Here is a 17683-nt window from a genome sequence, read left to right on the forward strand (position 1 = left end):
GGTTTAGTGGTGTGTTCAGAGTCTGACAGAGAGAATCATGCTGAAGCCATCAGTACCACAATGATCTGAAAACACGTATAAATACTGATAAAAGGTTAAAGGTCACAGACTGTGTCCTCGACTTAAATAAAACCAGAAGACTGTAACCTACAGAAATCACTAAACATCCTGTGCAAGAGCTCCAGATACTTTGTGTGGATAAAACCATGAGACACACAGCAGCCACACAGAGATGAAGAGCTACAAAAGGTACACAAAGAGCCGACAAGCGAAATAAACTAATCTCTACATATTTCCAAAGGATAAAATTAAAGTCATTGATTTATGGACAGGAACCAGCAGACATGGTCTAGTTGGTAAGATGCTGTTAGAGGCTCAGTCTCTGTCAACCTGCTCCTCCAGACAAAAGATGTGTCTCCCTACATTATTCAACACCTACAACCAGAGCCAGCAGCTTTACTGAGAAACAATGTACTGTAGGAGCGGGTTAATCAGATAAGTCGGTGAGCAGCACGTCCTGCCAGCAGGTTAAATCAGAACTGAGCTTTTATTAGACTCAACAGTGGAAAACTGGGTTTAATGATTCTGAAGTTTCCATTGTTCCACTGAAAGAAAGAATATGCAGAGGACGGATCTGATACCAGTTTGACATAAGTGTTTTTGTCCATGACTCTGGTTTATAACTAGATGTCCACCTGAGTGTTTACTTACTTAGGTTTTGCTGTTAGCATGGTTATTCTAATCCATCCTGAGGTGACCGATGTATTTCTGGACATTCTGTGTCTCATTCTGGTGTTTTTTGGCCCTTTGTTGTCATTTTGCATCTGTAGTGTTTCTGTGGTCACTGTTTCTTCTGTGGTTGTTTTTGGGTTCACTTAGTTTTCCCTGATTGTCTTTTGGCTCGTTTTGGTCCTTATGTGTCTCTTTATCCAGAAATCAGTTCAGTGATCCACCAACGATACAGAATAAAAGTGGAGCTTCCCCAGATCAGGCCGTGCCCCTCATACCACTCAGATCTTATTTAGAGCAGAGGACTTATCTGTGTCAGGTGAAGTCTTATTTAGTTACATGTCCAGTCAGCTCTGTTCCAACCTCTAACACTTTAATCAGTGTAACATTGAAAACACAAACTATACAGATGTTTATTCGTCCAAAATCCTAAAAAAAGCAAACTATAGATTACCAGTGTTGGTAATCAGTTGTCTTTCTGAGTTTAAATAGTTTAACTGGATCACTCCCAGCAGCTCTGAACCGATTACAGACTTACTGGCTGCACTGCACCAGGTTAAAGATCACTGAAAAATCTCAACTGGTCAAAACGCTGTTTGACTTTGACCTAAATGCAAAGTCGACTAAATGTCAACTTTCAGTTAATCTGATGTAATCTGAACAATTCTCCACATTTTCTTTCACCACCTTTTAAGGTTATTGTTGAATATTTTAGGAGCCAGTTGCTTGTTTCTTTCATTCATGCAGCCTGACCATTCATGTGGGGGGTGTTTGTGTCCGTCTGATTAAGACACATTCATATTACTGCTTCTGTTTGTTTCCTCCAAATTGCTCAGATCTGAAGTGTGAATAAAAACAGATGTGGTCCTACACCACTAACACCTTACACAGTACTAAAGAGTACTTTTACTACTGAATATTAATACTTTATAATTTAAGAGTATTTCTACTCTCAGTAGTGTGGTATTTTACTTAAAGATGCGAATACTTCTTCCACCACCATGCATTCTGTCTGATGTGTCAGAGGATCAGTTTTCCAGCCTATTATAGTAACCACACTGGCCAGTCAGGGGCCTCCTATACGCAGAAAGACCTGGTGTGGGCATCACACCAGGGAATCTCTCCATCTGAAGCAGGTGAGCATGTTGCATAATCATCATGCTTTCAGCACTGGTCCGGCTCCCTCACCTGAACCGAGCAGGTAAAGCCTCTTGGCCCATCTTCTGGCAGAAGCACCCTGCGGCATCGCGGCCTGATCTTATTAGAAAGTTATTTTAGGAACTTCCTTGAGTCTTCCTTCAGGAACTAAGCAGGTTAGAGAGCCCTGAGGTTTGCTCTCTGCCTGCAGAGTCACTGTAGACTGGACGTGGCTGACTCGACCTTCCTGCTGCTGAAGCCTGCTGGCTTCAACGCTACGGATTTCTAATCTGTTTTTACTGCTTTTGTCAAATTTTATTCTTTCTGAAAAGTATGTTAGTCCTCTTCAACAAGATTTGATTGTTGTCATCTGACATATGACAACTGGAAGATCATGAGAGGTTTCTGAAAACGCTGTCCTCCAATGTTTGTCCTCTCAAAGTGAGGGCAATCTTTTCTTCCGTCCATTTGGTTTTTCCTGACTTTGGTGCAGCCGGATCATGGGGAATCACGGCTCGAACCTGGACGACATCCTGGCAGAGGACATGCACCACTGGTACAACATGTTCATGCGGGAGTCTCCGTCCGGCCTCATCACGCTGTTCGAACTGAAGGCCATTTTAGGGCTGAAGGGCCTGACTGAGAACGCCAACAGTTACGTCGACCAGGTCTTCTTCACCTTTGATATGGATGGGGTACGTTTCACACCAACATATACAGATTTTCAAAATAAAAGTTGAAAATGATATGTTGTCTGAATATGACAAGTTAGTCAGTTATTGGAGCCACAGTTTGAAGCTGCGATTACAAAGCTTCTGAATTTTGACAGCAGGGCTTTTACTTGTATTTTGCAGTGTGGTGTCACCATTTTTATTTAGTATAGGATCTGATGACTTTCTCAAGCTCTGCTTTGGTTAAACATGCTGCATATCTCCACTTTATGTCTGTGATTTTGTTAGATATTTTTATCATTACACGAGAAAAGTGTCCGAAAGGTTTCAGCTTCACTGGCCTTTACAAAGTTCCACCTGTTTAGAGGTTGGACGACAAATTTCTGTTTTCAAATGTTTTAATAATGACGTGAGTGTTTTCAACAAGTGGACAAAGAAATCTGTTAGGCCTGATTTAAGAAAGGTGAAATAAAAATTATAAAATAGAATGTTTTCCACAATGGTTGTATGAATTTGTTACGACAAACAAAAGTCAATGAAATAATCTGCATTATTTTACCTGATTCTTAACTACAACGAGTTCTGTGAGTTTGATGCTTAATTCCTGCATGTTTTGAAGAGAATACTAACGGTACATAAATTCTTTAAACACAAAAAACAATGTTGGTAGAACCCTAGTGTCTGTAAATATTCCTTTGAGGCTGCATACAGCCAGGATGCTGCCTGAGAGGCAAGATACAGGACAAAATATAATAAATCAGCATTTTTATCACCTACATGTCCACTGTGTTGGCTGCTGTTTAATTTATGCAAAGAGGAAGTTGGTGTAACAGAGTAGTAATATCTGAGTTTAAATTGTCTAAAAATTAAGTTTTAGATTCAAAGGCACGGGTGCACCTAGTACTTATCCACTTTTTTGAACCTTTTTAACTTCATGTGTGAGTAGAGTTTGATCAGCTGTCATCATGTGACCTAAGCCTAAATCCCAGCCATGTGATTACTCACTTACAAAAAGTAGTGAGAAGACCTATTTGCTATAATTCAATGCTTTTATTTTGAAGGTTAACTAGAAGTCACATTTTGTCTATTTTATTTTATCACACTTGTATCTGTTGTATCTGACACAGTTTATAGTGTTTTCTGATTATATGTAGTTTATCATCCTAAATTAAATTACATTAAAGTAGTTAATAATACAATATTAATTATTAATCGTGTTGCAGTAATTCTGCTGCAGAGACATTTAAACTGCAGTGAACCAGGGCAGTGACGGCTGAGGCAGAACTCCTGTTGGCTATCCGTGTAATTGGCTTACAGTATTGGCGTGCAGAGCAACAATCTCTGCTGTGTGTGGCTTCAGAGCTAACTGGATTCATGGTGAGTGGTGATGAAGTTCAGTGGGGACGATCTCAGAGCTCAGAGACTGAACTTCAGAGAATTAACAGCGACCGCAGGGCTCTGTTGGATTTTTATCTTGGGGTTTATTGCACTGAGAGTTCAGAGATTATTTTGCTATTAGATGTCTGTAAACTTAGTGAAGGTTGTTAAAGACTTCAGCTGTAAATCTGGCTAATCTGGGAATTACTGATCTCAATCAGGATCAAACCCCATGATGCATATTTTAAATGTCAAACTCCAGACTTTTATCTCATTACAGGTAAATGAACTAATGAGGAAATAACACACAGCTGAGCAGCCAGTTGTCCACTTACTTTTGTCCCCCTACAATAAGTCTGTGTAGAAAACTGGTTTTAATTCCCAGTCTGCACATTGTGACTGTTTCATTGCTAATTGTGACCTGTGACCAAGTCAAATGTTTATGAAAATCTAGATCTGGACAAATCCAGAACTTACTGATCAAAGAATCATTTGACATCTGACCAGACATTAACTTCATGAAGCTTGAAATCTGATCCTACCAATGGGTTCTAGTCAGTAATTTTACAATAACTCATATTAATCTTAAGTTTTCTTTGTCCATGACGTTTAGCTAGTACTGATCCTGATCCTTAGAGAAACAGATCCAAAGAGCCTCCTAATGGTTTTATTCTCCACTTTTCTGTCTTTGTGTCGGCAGGATGGTTATATCGACTTTGTGGAGTACATCGCAGCCATCAGTCTGATGCTGAAAGGAGAAATCAACCAGAAACTAAAGTGGTACTTTAAACTGTTTGACCAGGACGGCAACGGAAAAATCGACAAGGAAGAACTGGAAACCATCTTCTCGGTAATTAAAGTCTTTAATATCAAGATCAACTACAGTCTAATTACTAAGGTACAATTTTAGAATCAAAAGTCATCTGTCAATAAAGGTCCTTCAAAATAAATAAAAAATTTTTTTAAAAAGGTTAAACAGTTATTTCTGACATTTTATCAATCTAGGAAAAAAAATTATAAATGTAATTAAAACTTTAAATGATATGAATCTTACACTTTTAATAAAGATAATTCCAATGAGTTTAATGTGGATTAAATTATAAAAGAATAACAAACAACATTCTCCAATTATCTATTAGATTGTCTATTTGTCCTAACTATCTAACTATTCTAATGAGACTCTTATTTCATCTTAATCAGAATTCTGAAATATGAGTACGAGCTTTTAAATCTTTACACCAAGTAGAAACAGCGTCAGTCATTTTTAATCCTTGTTTTTCTGCTGTTTCTTGTGATTCAAGTCTGACTGTTCGATTCTCCTTCTTCAGGCCATTCAGGGCATCACACGAAACAGAGACATCGACCCAGAAGAGATCGTCACGATCATATTCGAGAGGATTGATGTGAAAGGAGAAGGTAAAGAACCTGAGTTTGAGTTTCTCTGAACCTTATTCTTTAGAAAATAATAAACAATCTTTGGGACTTTAGCTTTTAGGAAACACTTAACTCGAATTTTCAAGGATGACGAAAAACACCAAACATACCTACAGTTCATAGAAAAAGTGTCCAGGGTACTGTCAGTATTCAAAGGCCTCAAATGTCACAGATCAGAACCTTTGAAGACTTGGGAAGGAGATGAGATTAGCAACCACATGAAAGCAGAACGTTGAGCTTTAGTAAATCTAGGCAGACGCAGTCCGATAATCAATGATCAAACAACTCGTGCCACTTGACATCATACTTTTTATCCCTCAGGTGAGATGACTCTGGAGGAGTTCATTGAGGGAGCCAAAGACCACGAGGACATCATGGACATGCTGAAGAACCTGATGGACCTGACGCCAGTGTTAGAGATCATTGTGCAGGGTCGAAGAAAATGAGAGTGTGGAGCTGGACGCAAAGACTGAAGCAGAAATCCTCCTTTCCGCAGTACGATTAAAAGAGTGAAATCAACCGTCACCACTCTCCAATGGAGAAGGAAGGACCAAGTGTTCCCCCTTAACATTTTCTGGCATCTTCTGGTCTGAGCAGCATCAAACAATCTGATGGACTGTGACCAATCTTCCACCTTACCACAACATCACACCCTGTTCACAAGAACCATGTTTCCATGAAGAGCAGCGGTCTAATAACAGTGACTGAAACCACTGCAACATGATGACATATGGCAAAACCCATTTTGGATTTTGAAGATACAGTATTTGCAGTATTGTGGTATGAACAGACACCTGAGAATATCTGCTGCCATAATGATTTCTGCCCACCAGCTGGAGGTTGGAGTCATCTTTGTGAGCAGACTCCTGCCCTGATCTGTGTTTGCTCTGAAGCTCCTGATCCTCTTAATGCCGTCAAAAGTTGAGCATCCTGAGCCGTGAGGAGCAGATTTGCAGGGTTAAAGGAAAGACTCGCAGCCGCATGCAGGCTGGAGGAAGAAAATATGAATGAAAGACTTGAAAAACAAATCACAAAACACAAAAACATGGTTAAACAGTAAAAAAAGAACATAATCTGCTTTACACAGCTGGTTTCCAGCACAGAGCCAAACAGGCCAAACCAGCAGCTGGAAGAAGATGCTGATGTGAAGATGGTGTTCAGCTTTATCAGGTCTGAAAATGAATTAAATAAGACTGGACCTGAACCTGTTCAGTACCAGATGAGCCTGAACCTGTCTGACTTCTACTGAAACTCTTTGTCTTTGTCAGAGAGCTGTTCAAGTCAACAACATTCATGTAATATAATAAATATGAAGCTAGTTAGCTTATCCCAGCACAAAGACTGGAAACCAAGTAAACATTAGCTCTGTCTGACGGGAACAGAATCCACCAAACAACAGAACTGAAAAAACGGAAAGAACTACTTTTACTGAAGTAGTTTTCAGCTTCAACACCACAACATGTTGGTTTTACCCTCTGGTTTCTGTACAATCAACAATCCTGACACTTTGTGAGTGTTCAGTTTTAATGAGGAACCACATCAGACAGTTTAATTAAACCCAGCTACTGAGGGAAACTCGTCTCATCATTTAATTACAACAGACTTATGTTCTGGAGATATTTGGCTGATTATTGTACAGAAACCAAACTGCACCCCGGTGCCAGTGTGAGACAATCCAAACTAAAAGCATTGACCCGACTGTGTGAACACTGTTTTTTGGTGCTTTGTGTGTTTTACTGAACATGTCTGAAAGCTTGGTTTCGATATGAAGGCCAACGTCCTGTAAATCATTTAAATTGCTTCAGTGTGTTTGTACATTTGAGGAAATTATTTGACGTTAACGAATTATAAGACGTTTTGTGCGCGTGTGGTCTCTTATTTTGAAGTTTTTTATTTATTTTTTTTAATGACGTGTGAGAAGGAAGAGAAGCAATTTTGTCCTTAAAACTGCAAACCGGGAGTCGTCCAGTCAGATCTGATCTGCAGGTTAGCATCAACACCATCAGCTGCTGTGCAATAGAGAGATTTTTTACAGTGGAAATGTAAAACAATTTAATCCATGTTGTGTTGCCTTATCAGTAAAGTTTTTCAAACAGCATTGTGTCTTTAAGTCTTTAATTCTGACATCAACACTAATTAAAAATTATTATTAGTGATGTTTTTACTCAGCAGTTCTGAGAAACATTTTTCAGGTGGTTTAATGAAGGAGATGTAGAGGTTTAGTCGAGCGTTCGCTCACAATAAATATCATGTTATACACACATTGAATAGAATTATATAACTTTTTATTTCAAAATACAGAAACGGTGACATAAGCTTTCTGTCTGCAGTTTGACTGAAAGCCAAAGGTTTCCTCTGACAGTGATGTAAAGTTAAAGGGATCACAGTTTGTTTCACTGGCTCCAGTTTAAAAAAATGTTATAGATAAAATATATATTTCAGCTGGCTGGAGGCTCAGCTGTTGCATCCTTTCACAGAGCTGCTGATGTTTGGAGTCTGTCCCAGTGTGTTATGGGGTGAGAGGTACATTCAGGTCAAGTTATATCAACATTAACACCTGTACAGGTAATTTATAGTCTGTAATTAAATGATGTGGGATCATTCTGAACAGGTTTTGTGGCTTTTGCACAAAATAAAAAAAAAAAGGGCATTTTAAGAGTTTTTTTTTTTCCATTTACATTGTACAACACAACTGAATAACTCAACTCATTCAGATTACTGCTAGTACTACAGCTTTAAAGGTATAGTCCGCAAATCTGCTCAACGACCTCAACAGCCATAAAAATAAAACCCCAGGAGATAAACATACGTTAAATTATACTTATAAGTACTCACGTGTCAGTTTAAGTTTTTGTTTTTTCCTGTGGTCTGTGCTTTAATGTTCCAGACGAGGAAGAAAATTTTTTTTTCTAAAAACTCGATTAGAGCCAGAGTTTTTGACGAGGATTTGTAAGATGATGGTCATGTTGTCCTCACTGATCTGCAGTGAACAGAGTGTTGGGAATCAAACCTGTGACTCTCGGGTACAGGACGGCCTCTCACAGCTGTTTGGGCTTCTCCTGCTCCCTCAGCAGACTGACGTACAGACGCAGGAAGGAGTAACAGACGCCCACGGAGCAGTACACCGAGGTCGTCAGCAGCGGGAGGAAGGGAAATCTCTGTTGCCACGGTGAAAGAGGGAAGACAATTTCACAGGCAATTGCCACGGCAACAAGACCCAGCAGGTAGATGACCTCGAGACGATGAAGCAGAGACAACTGACCACTGAAAGGACAGAGTCAGTAATTAGTTTACTGAGGGACTGTTAACCTAATATATATTATATATATTTCAATATTCTTCACTTTGTCCCCATTTCTGCAGAAACCAACAACTTAAGAGGCTTTTAATTTGAAAAAAAAACCCCCCAAAAAAACAAAACAATCACAATATGAAAAAGTTCAACAGTGTAATGGAGTACAAGTACGAAGTAGTACAGCATTAAAATATTCCAATAAAGTACTAACTACAGTAATTAATATGTTTTTAAGTTGGTGTCTGGATGATCACACGAGAACACACGTATAACACCAAAACATTTTTTACAGTTTTATATTATTAAAACATGTTTGTTTACCTGTGGAGTTTCCTCAGAGCAGTGAAAGAGTAAATCGTAAAAATCAGCATCAGAACAACTTTGATCGGCAGCTCTGTAAAACACAGGGATTATATTTATTTAGGAAGTTGTCTTTTAAAACTGGATCTGGAAATTATGGAACCGAGTTTGACCAATTAAAATCTAAACTGAAAAAAGCAACAAACAAAAACATGTGAAGCTGAAAAGAGTGAAAACAAAGTGCTGACAAAAAGAAATGAAGAGGACAGAAACTGAAATGTAGCTGCCACCATTAGAATTGTTGTGTTGACTCGTTTTACATTAAATTATACAGAAATTCAACGTACGTTTTGTTTGTTAACATGATCAACAATACATTATATTTCACTTAACAGCATTAGATTCCATCCAACTAGCATTATTGTACATGAAATATCAGTTACTTTTATAGAAACAAACTTTATTTATGTTGTTTTGTAAAGTGGCTACTACAAAACAGTAATAAAGCACTGCTTCATATTTTGGGAGAATTTATTTTCTAAAATTCCAAAGTACAATTAAATATGGCATCTTGGTCTGTGGATAAACTCACATTTCATAACGACTGTCCTGAAACTAACAGACTGACTGAGTTTAGGTTCCTTAGCTGGTTTTTACCTGCGGGGGTGAAGAGCAGCGGGAACAGGGAATAGTGACCTGTGGTGGTCAGAAGCAGAAAGATGCCGGCGTCCTCTCTGCTCTCAACGGCCAGGATGCTACAGGAAGGAAAACAGACCAGAGGTTTAGAACAGCCAGGCGTCAGAAATCTACGAACACATAGAATCTCTGACAAACAACTAGTGGGAGGAAATATTTGGATCCTTTAAGTATTCATTTAGTAAAAGTACCAAAGTGATTCTGAAGTCACAAAATTTTTAAATATTACGCTCTAAAACACAAATTAGCATGAAGAGGTCACAGTTCTATCGTTAGCTGAGGCAGCACAGCTAAAAATAAAGAACAGCATTAAAAAGGGAGAAGAAGAAGAGGAGAACTAATGGACAAACTTTGGTCGATATCATTAATTTAAGAACATGAACCGAGCTGAGAGAAAAGAGAACTCATCACTAACTTTCATTATTTCAGTTTGACTCTGTTTTATTCTTTTTTGTCAATCGCTCCACAAACAACACAGCCGAGCTTCAGTTCGATCAACGTGTTGTCATCTAAAGATCTTTTGCCTGATTGACTGTGATCAGTGTTACTGTCGTCAGTACTGTAACTACTGAAACGTTAGAGTATTTCAGATTTACATTTACATTTACATTTAGTCATTTAGCAGACGCTTTATCCAAAGCGACTTACAAGTGAGGAACAAGGCAAGAAAACAAAATCTAAGTCAAGAAGAAACAACATCAAAGCAAAGTGCTATCAAAAAAGTGTTTCTGTTTCAAGAGATGTTAGAAAGAAAGGGTAGAATTTTTTTTTTTTTTTTTTTTTTCTCTTCATACTTCAGGTCTGAGTATAACACATAGCTGCTTACAGCACTTGAGTAAATGTACTTAGTTATATTCCACTACAGTGTCAGCAGTTGACCTGAGAGGCAGGACGGGGATGAGGATGGCCTTCTCGTGGACGTGCCAGCCGAACATGAAGGAGCCGAGAGCACAGAGAACCAGGCAGCGCAGGAAACCCCGAGCACCACGAGGACGACGCCAGATGGACGCCACGGCCGGCTTCATGGACAGACGACAGGAAAGAAATGTCAACTCTATAAATCGGCATTAGATCCTATTATAGCAGACTTTAGTGTGTTAGACGTGGATTTAATGAACCTTTAGATGATTCAGATTCAGCAGATAATGTTAAAAGATCCTGACTGGGAAACAAAAACCTTCATCAGGAAAATCCGTAATAAATAAAGTAAAAAAGTAAAAGTAATAGTTTAGTTACAGTTTGTTCTGACTCACCAGGATGGAGAGAAGAGTGCAGATAAATGTGATGGGGGGAGAGATGGAGGGGAGGACCGAGTGCTCAAACTCCTGAACCAACCCGCCCGTCATGGAGGCTCGAGGAAGCTCCGCCTCATTCAGCAGCTTCAGACGGACGCCTGGACAAAACAGAACACTGCTCATCGTACACGTCAAGTGTTTATCTGATATTCAGAAAACATTATCATTAATGGAAGATGAAAACTGTGAAAATCGTATTTACAATTAGCTCTTTGAAACTTAATTAGTTAAAAACACTTCAAATACAACAACTTGTTAATAAACTTTAATAAATCAGACAGGGAGGAGTGCAGGTGGAGTCTCACCGAGCATGGCCAGGACTTTGTCCAGCACGTTGTACAGGGCCCAGATGTTGGGGGCCCAGTAGGCATGACAGAGGCCCCGTTTGAAGGGGAAGAGTCGGGACAGGACCTGAGGCAGCTGGCCCTAAAACCACAGCACATCTTATTCATGTCTCTGACACGTAAAGTGATAGTAGTCGTAGTAACAAACTACTCATACCTCATCCCCAACCCTGAGCTCTTTGTATTTGAAGAAGAGGAAGACTCCACTCACCATAGCGATAAACGGGCCGATGGACAGGACACAGACCGACACTACGATGCTGCCCAGAGTCAGCAGACGCAGCAGACTGAAACTGCTCCACCTGACAGAACCGTCTGCACAAATACATGGAAAATATTCATTTAGTTTTTAATTTATGTTTTCAGATTTAGAAAAACCTTTTGTTGACATGTCGTACACAGTGAGAATTTAAATTTATAAAGCTTTGCCGAGTGTTTGGTACACGGAGCCTAGATTATATCGTTGTTTCTATGGTGTTGGTGTAGGTTGCTACCAGGTGTTTACTGTGGCGTCCGTTTCTCTAGATGATAAAATTATTATCGGAAAAATGTTTTGAACAATTGCTAGATGTGAGTAGGTGTCACATCACATAAACAGATAGTGGTTGCTCTCATGACTGATGCAAAGATTTTACATCTATAGTGTGTTATGTGGTTTCTGTGTTGCAGCAACAGCTGAAGTTTTATCTCCAAGAAAAACCTAAAACTCAGTGTGAGGGTTGGCGTCTGCAGGCTGCAGCTGTAGGTTGTACCTTTATTATTCTGAGTGAAGCAGTAACTCCTCAACAAGTAGATGCCATAAGCCGGACCCACGTAGAGGTAGATGTGCTTCAGGTTCAGCAGGATGGAGAAGAGCAGCGCCCCCTGCAGGTGTTGGGACTGTACAACACAAAAACAGACAACCTCAGTCTTTTTTTAGGTCACAGCTTCATCCAAAGTACAAGAAGGTTTCAAGTTTGTACCTTGAGGTGTTTTGCCACTGACAGCAGCAGGAAACCAAACAAGAAGCCGTTATACTGGAAATGGATATCTGAGCAAAACAGTGAAGGAGGTCATGAGGAAAGTGAACCTCATGACAACTGAGGTTTAGAGTTCAGGTCGATTTAATCACCGACTCCTGACAGCTGTACATACAATGACATCATCTGTCTTTGTCTTTGTATTTTGATGTAGATAATTTAATTTAATTTTTATGAAAAAACACAATTTAGACCAAAAAATTATAAAGAATATTTTGAGTCAAGTAGTAAATGCCAAAAAAATGATTTATTACATGTAAAGTTTGACCTAATGTTACGATAAGATGTTGGTTAAGACATAAAAAAAAATAGAAAACCATATTCTTCATCTGCCTCCTGATTAAGAATCATTTTGACACTAATGTCATTTACCCTCCAACAACATAGCTGAAGGATACGATCAACGATGAGGAGGCCAAAGTTCCACAGCAGCAGAACAGCCAGAATGAAGGACGGCCGGTTCAAAAGGTCCCGTGAACCTTTCTGTTCCTTAACACACCTGCAGCACCTGGAGAAGGCAGAGTCAATAAGAATAAATCAGCTGCAGGCTGCTGCCCTTTTCAGTGCCACTTAATTACAGAAAAATCAACAAAGACACGAATAAAAGTTCAGAGTCGTTCCCTCTGGGTGGTTTACACTCCTGTGAGTCCTCTTTGTGCTGTACAAAGGACAAAAAAAGCCGTGATCAGACTCACTCTCTGACAGCGTAGATAAAAACCACGTCAGTGAAGATGACTGACAGCCTCTGAAAGAGCACCGTAGACGGACTGGTGTAGTTTAGATTCTCCACAACCAACATGTTTCTGTCAAAGTGCTGAGCCACGTGTGACAGACCAAACTCGAACCAGGCGAAGAGTGGTGGGTAATCTAGGGTCCACTCTGATGTGTTCTGTACAGAGAGTAAAAGACAGAAGTTGATGTTGGTGATAAGTTCGGTGTTCCAGATGTTTGACAGAGCAACTCCTCTATTATACTGACCTCATGGTACCATCTGGACACTGGCAGACTGTGTGTGATGGCCAACCAGTTCCTGTGCACCTCAAAGTCTGTGGAATGACTGACCCACACATAACACCACAATGCAAGTTACTTCAGTAGAATGAACAGTGAAGCCTGAATCTACTGAAAAAAACATTTACATAAATTAGATTTTTCAATATTTGGTTAGGATGTACAGGATTCTCTCACACACACTGCCACACAAATAAAACAGCAACATGTCAATCATAAAATGTACTTAAATCAAGTACAAATGAATAGTGAAACCACCAGTAGATAGTACTGGCTCTGGTGCTATATTCAGTTATGTGCAGATATAACAGAGGAGAATAAAATAAAAGAATAAAAACATCCTTAAACTGGCCGATTTTTCTATGAAGTTTGTTTGGATGGTTTTAACTTTCCACTTTATTATATTTCTTTGGATTTAGGGCTCTGTGCAGTGTCAAGAAGCATGAAACAAATTAACAATGACATAACACTTTCAGATGAAGTGCCTCAAAATCACACTGATACTGCCGCCACTAGTTAGATTGTTATTGTAGACTGTCTATTCTATAACTATTCTGTTATGCTCAATGACTGGAAAACACCAACATAGTAATTTACATATTTAATCCAGAAATGTCACAGTTAATTAGAAATCAGTGTGAAAATTCACATATTAGCTTTAAAACAACCTCTAACGTAAAACGACGCCATCTTGAGGCGGTGTGGCTTCACAAACCCAGAGTTAGTAACACGTCAAGTTAATAATGTTAACAACCTATCCCCGGTTTATAAAAGATAAAATAAAACTAAAGGTTCCACGGATAATCTGTTGTTCACCAACGTCCCTAAACTGGCACATGAATAAAATATTTACCGTTAACCTTTAATTAAATTTAAAATGATTTCTCCTGACTTGTAGCTACTAGCCGGATGCTAACAAGTTAACGTTAAATTATCAGCTGTTAAAGAAAACTGTTATCCTGACGCTGCACAGCTGAATGAAACTAGTCGACATCAAAACGTTTCCACTCACTAAGCGCCGATAAAGAGACATTTGAGTAAAGAAACTCCCAGAGCTAACGCTGGAAACCAGCTCCAGCTGTCCGCCGCCATGACACCGAGTTTGTTGATTTTGTAAAGCACAACTTTATTGACAACTCGGCGCTGACAGAGTTAAATTCTGTTTTAATTCTGTTTCAGAAACATTTGTATGAATTCAAAAAATTAAAAAATAAAAACACAGAGCCACGTTAGATTTTCTTCACCACTACAATCGTTAACTTGTCGGATTTTTTACCTTTTAAAGTTCGTTTGCAGTTTACATCACACATTAGTCTACAGGTTATGTTTTCCTCTTTTTATTGTCACTTATTAAGGGTTCAGTTTGTGAATGATGATGATTTTTAGTTTTTTTAAATTGTTGTTTATTTGAATCTGTTAATTGCTCAACAGTTATCGAGTTCAATGCTGGTTAAGATAATAAATTATTTGAGTTTAATTTGTTCCAACTGAGTCTTGAAACGGAGCAAAATGCAAAAACGTTTTGCAGCATTAAACTTAAGAATAAATACTGTGAAACTGTACTCGAGTACATTTACTTTATTACCTTGTACCACTAAGCTCCTCCTTCAAATCGTAAATGAACTCTCCACCACCAGGGGGCACTGTCTCGAGACTTCTGACCGCAGTGTATATTAATTCCGATGGTCCCTGAAAGCAGCACATCGTTTGACAACATCCGGTCCGTCTGAGTCTGATCCAGGACTCAGTCAACATCAGCTGGACCCGGTTTCAGCACTTTATCTGGACTTTAACGGGACTTATAGACGCGACAGGCTCCGGGATGAACGCGCTGCTGCGGCGGTGGAGCCTCCGGCGGGCGGGGACATGGACAGGTGCGTTTGTTGTTGTTGAGACTGTTTTCCACATGTGGGGGAAACAAACCAAGTGAAACCAGGATCAAATGATCCGGATCGTGTTTGTGTTTCACTTAAAGGCAGAAACAGTAGAGAGTTGAAAACGTGATCAGCATTAATTGGATTGGCTGAGTGTTGGTCACGTGACGCCAGGTATGCCAGGTGAGGTGAGTTCAGCACAAGAAGAGGTAGAAGTATCTCAAGTAAAACTCAGGTACTTATTTAAAGCAAGTACTCCATTACAAGTAGAAGTACTAGGTATGTGGTATAAAAATGTACTTTTAGTACAAGTACTACAGTAAAACAGAGTTAAACTAAAAGTGAATTCTGCACTGATTAAAACACATGAACAGGTAAACTACAGGTAATAATCTGCACCTGTAAAGTAGCTGAAGCTGCTGGTACTACAGTAAAGTACAGTACGTGTGTGTGTGTGTGTGTGTGTGTGTGTGTGTGACACAGATTTCTACGTGACAGCACCTGTGTCGAACTTCAACGTGAGGAAAGTGGAACTGACGCCTCTGGAGCAGCGGAAACTCACCTTCGACTCCCACACGATGGTGACGGAGCTGGAGAACAGCGGTGAGGACACCTCGTCCCACCACGGGGGTGGGGTGGGGTGGGGTGGGGTGGGGTGGGGGCGCTGAACGTCTAGGTTTACAGCTTGTTTGTTTGTGTCCAGGTTTTGAGAAGCACCAGGCCGAGCTGATCGTCTCCGCCCTCGTCACTCTGACGACGGCCAACATGGACGTGGTCTACAGAGACATGGTGACCAAATCCCACCAGGTGCAGTCGTCCGCTCACGACTTGGACTCATGTTCTACACTGTCGCCGTCAAGTGTCGTAAGTTGTCCTGTGTGTGTTTCTGTCTCAGGAGATCGCCGTGCAGCAGATCATGGCTCACCTGGACTCCATCAGGAAGGACATGGTGATCCTGGAGAAGAGCGAGTTCGCCAACCTGCGAACGGAAAACGCCGTACGACAACACGCTGCTTTTCACCTCTTCACTCACCCAGTTTCTTTACATATCAAGTGATTTAAAGTTTATTTCCACCAACTCTATTTGTTTTCCTGTAGACGATGAAGAGAGAACTGGAGCAGCTGCAGAGCAGACTCAAGGTGACCAGAGGGTTTTAATGATGCCAAGATGTTCCTGTAAAGAGGTACTGTCCTGTTTGGAGTCGTGTAAACAAACTGTAAAGTTTCAGTGTCGTTGTTTTTCAGGAGGAGAGTGAGAAAGTCCGAGCAGAAACCAAACTGGACATCAACCTCGAGAGAAGCAGGATCTCTGACATGGTGAGTTCCTGGAAGTCGGGTTTCATTCAAAAAGCACTTGTCAAAAAAAGCAGCAACTCAGGAACACAGAGTCGCAGTTAAAAATACATTGGTAAGTGAACGCACCACCATTCAAAACTAGCCAGGGTTTACTTTGGTAAGTGAATGCATCACCGTTACAATGCACTGGTACATAAACTGGGGGACAGAGTTCAGTATAGTATAGAGAATAAACTGCAGAACTTCCCTGAGAATCTCCGTGTTTTTCTCTCAGTTTACTGAACAGGAGAAGAAGCTGATGGAGGCCAGTACAGACTTCTACCACAAGGTACTTTGTGTTACTACTACAGTGTGGTACTGCAGTAGAAAACCACTCCACTGTGTCCTTAATCATCGTCTTCGTGTGTGTTTAGAAAAACGACCTTGAAAACGACAATATGGAGATCAACAAGAAGATCGACCTGCAGGTGGCCTCGCTCAAAACAGTCCTGGAGTCTCTCAAACTGGAGACGATCCGCTACCTCGCAGGTACCCGAGTCCCCCTCATGGACTACGTTTAAACACACTCCATGAACTAAATGCTTCTTGTGGATTTTGGTTGATGGTTCTGTCCCGTGTTTCTCCTCAGCGACCGTGTTCACCTGCCTGGCCATCGCCCTGGGGGTCTACCGGCTGTGGAGGTAAAGGATCTGGTGTAGGCAGGTCTAGGAACTTCAGAAGTGGAGGGTCAGACCAGGACTCAGTTTTAAAGCTTTAAATAAACCAGCTGTCCACCGACTGCTGCCTGCGTCCCAGCCAGTGAATAAACATGTTCACACCAGCTGCAGTTTGACCCCAGATTTCCTCCGTAGACCGTCTCCCTGCTCCACGTCACCAAACTCGACTGTTGTCTAACTCTAAACGTGATTTACTGTTGTAAAGAGAAATCAGTTTTAATAAACTGTTCACTTGTTTTGTCCGTTTTAATTTGATTCCAGCTCCTCTAGACGTGAGAGAAGTTCATCACATACATGGAGCCCTAGTTACAACATATGGAAGATACAAAATAAAAACATACATTTACAAGAGAAAACAAATATTTTGGTGAAAGAAAAAAATACATTTTTAGCATCCACACAGATGATTTAGAAGAGTTGAAATAGAACCGCTGATCACGTCTGTTACACAGCTCTGTATCACTTTACTGAAGTGTTTTAATGGACTTT

General features: G+C 40.2%; 3 protein-coding genes across 4 annotated transcripts; 2 read left to right on the top strand and 1 right to left on the bottom strand.

The window, feature by feature from the left end:
* The first annotated feature begins 2366 nt into the window (after positions 1-2366).
* On the top strand, positions 2367-7550 carry guca1d (guanylate cyclase activator 1d). Its single transcript, XM_026357579.1, has 4 exons — positions 2367-2561; positions 4615-4764; positions 5243-5330; positions 5670-7550. The coding sequence occupies exons 1-4, from the start codon at positions 2367-2369 to the stop codon at positions 5792-5794; spliced, it is 558 nt and encodes a 185-aa protein (XP_026213364.1). The 3' UTR covers positions 5795-7550.
* A 66-nt stretch (positions 7551-7616) lies between these two features.
* On the bottom strand, positions 7617-14406 carry alg8 (ALG8 alpha-1,3-glucosyltransferase). Its single transcript, XM_026357502.1, has 13 exons — positions 14321-14406; positions 13276-13354; positions 12993-13186; positions 12696-12805; positions 12241-12308; positions 12031-12157; positions 11490-11593; positions 11240-11360; positions 10893-11032; positions 10519-10658; positions 9601-9698; positions 8965-9037; positions 7617-8612 (listed from the first exon to the last, which is right to left on the bottom strand). The coding sequence occupies exons 1-13, from the start codon at positions 14398-14400 to the stop codon at positions 8387-8389; spliced, it is 1560 nt and encodes a 519-aa protein (XP_026213287.1). The 5' UTR covers positions 14401-14406; the 3' UTR covers positions 7617-8386.
* Positions 14407-14971: 565 nt separating this feature from the next.
* Positions 14972-17444, top strand: ccdc90b (coiled-coil domain containing 90B). Of its 2 annotated transcripts, none has more exons than XM_026357557.1 (9): positions 14972-15182; positions 15666-15785; positions 15886-15989; positions 16081-16179; positions 16281-16322; positions 16428-16499; positions 16753-16806; positions 16892-17006; positions 17107-17444. In XM_026357557.1, the coding sequence occupies exons 1-9, from the start codon at positions 15131-15133 to the stop codon at positions 17160-17162; spliced, it is 714 nt and encodes a 237-aa protein (XP_026213342.1). In that variant the 5' UTR covers positions 14972-15130; the 3' UTR covers positions 17163-17444. The 2 variants fall into 2 exon arrangements, with proteins under 2 accessions (XP_026213342.1, XP_026213341.1); XM_026357556.1 differs by having other exon boundaries at positions 14981-15182; positions 16078-16179.
* Positions 17445-17683: the final 239 nt, after the last annotated feature.

This window comes from Anabas testudineus, chromosome 10 (genome assembly GCF_900324465.2).
Source record: "Anabas testudineus chromosome 10, fAnaTes1.2, whole genome shotgun sequence".
Lineage (NCBI taxonomy): Eukaryota > Metazoa > Chordata > Actinopteri > Anabantiformes > Anabantidae > Anabas > Anabas testudineus.

Excerpts from the sequence above, each read along its gene's own strand:
- ccdc90b (XM_026357556.1), top strand. The coding sequence starts at position 15,131 with ATGAACGCGCTGCTGCGGCGGTGGAGCCTCCGGCGGGCGGGGACATGG. Across the intron at positions 15,990-16,077 it reads TGGTGACCAAATCCCACCAG|GAGATCGCCGTGCAGCAGAT; the intron begins GTGCAGTCGTCC and ends TTTCTGTCTCAG. Across the intron at positions 16,323-16,427 it reads AGCTGCAGAGCAGACTCAAG|GAGGAGAGTGAGAAAGTCCG; the intron begins GTGACCAGAGGG and ends GTTGTTTTTCAG.
- guca1d (XM_026357579.1), top strand. The coding sequence starts at position 2,367 with ATGGGGAATCACGGCTCGAACCTGGACGACATCCTGGCAGAGGACATG. Across the intron at positions 2,562-4,614 it reads TCACCTTTGATATGGATGGG|GATGGTTATATCGACTTTGT; the intron begins GTACGTTTCACA and ends TTGTGTCGGCAG. Across the intron at positions 5,331-5,669 it reads GATTGATGTGAAAGGAGAAG|GTGAGATGACTCTGGAGGAG; the intron begins GTAAAGAACCTG and ends TTTATCCCTCAG.
- alg8 (XM_026357502.1), bottom strand. The coding sequence starts at position 14,400 with ATGGCGGCGGACAGCTGGAGCTGGTTTCCAGCGTTAGCTCTGGGAGTT. Across the intron at positions 12,309-12,695 it reads TGGCCTCCTCATCGTTGATC|ATATCCATTTCCAGTATAAC; the intron begins GTATCCTTCAGC and ends TGTTTTGCTCAG. Across the intron at positions 11,033-11,239 it reads CAAAGTCCTGGCCATGCTCG|GCGTCCGTCTGAAGCTGCTG; the intron begins GTGAGACTCCAC and ends TGTTTTGTCCAG.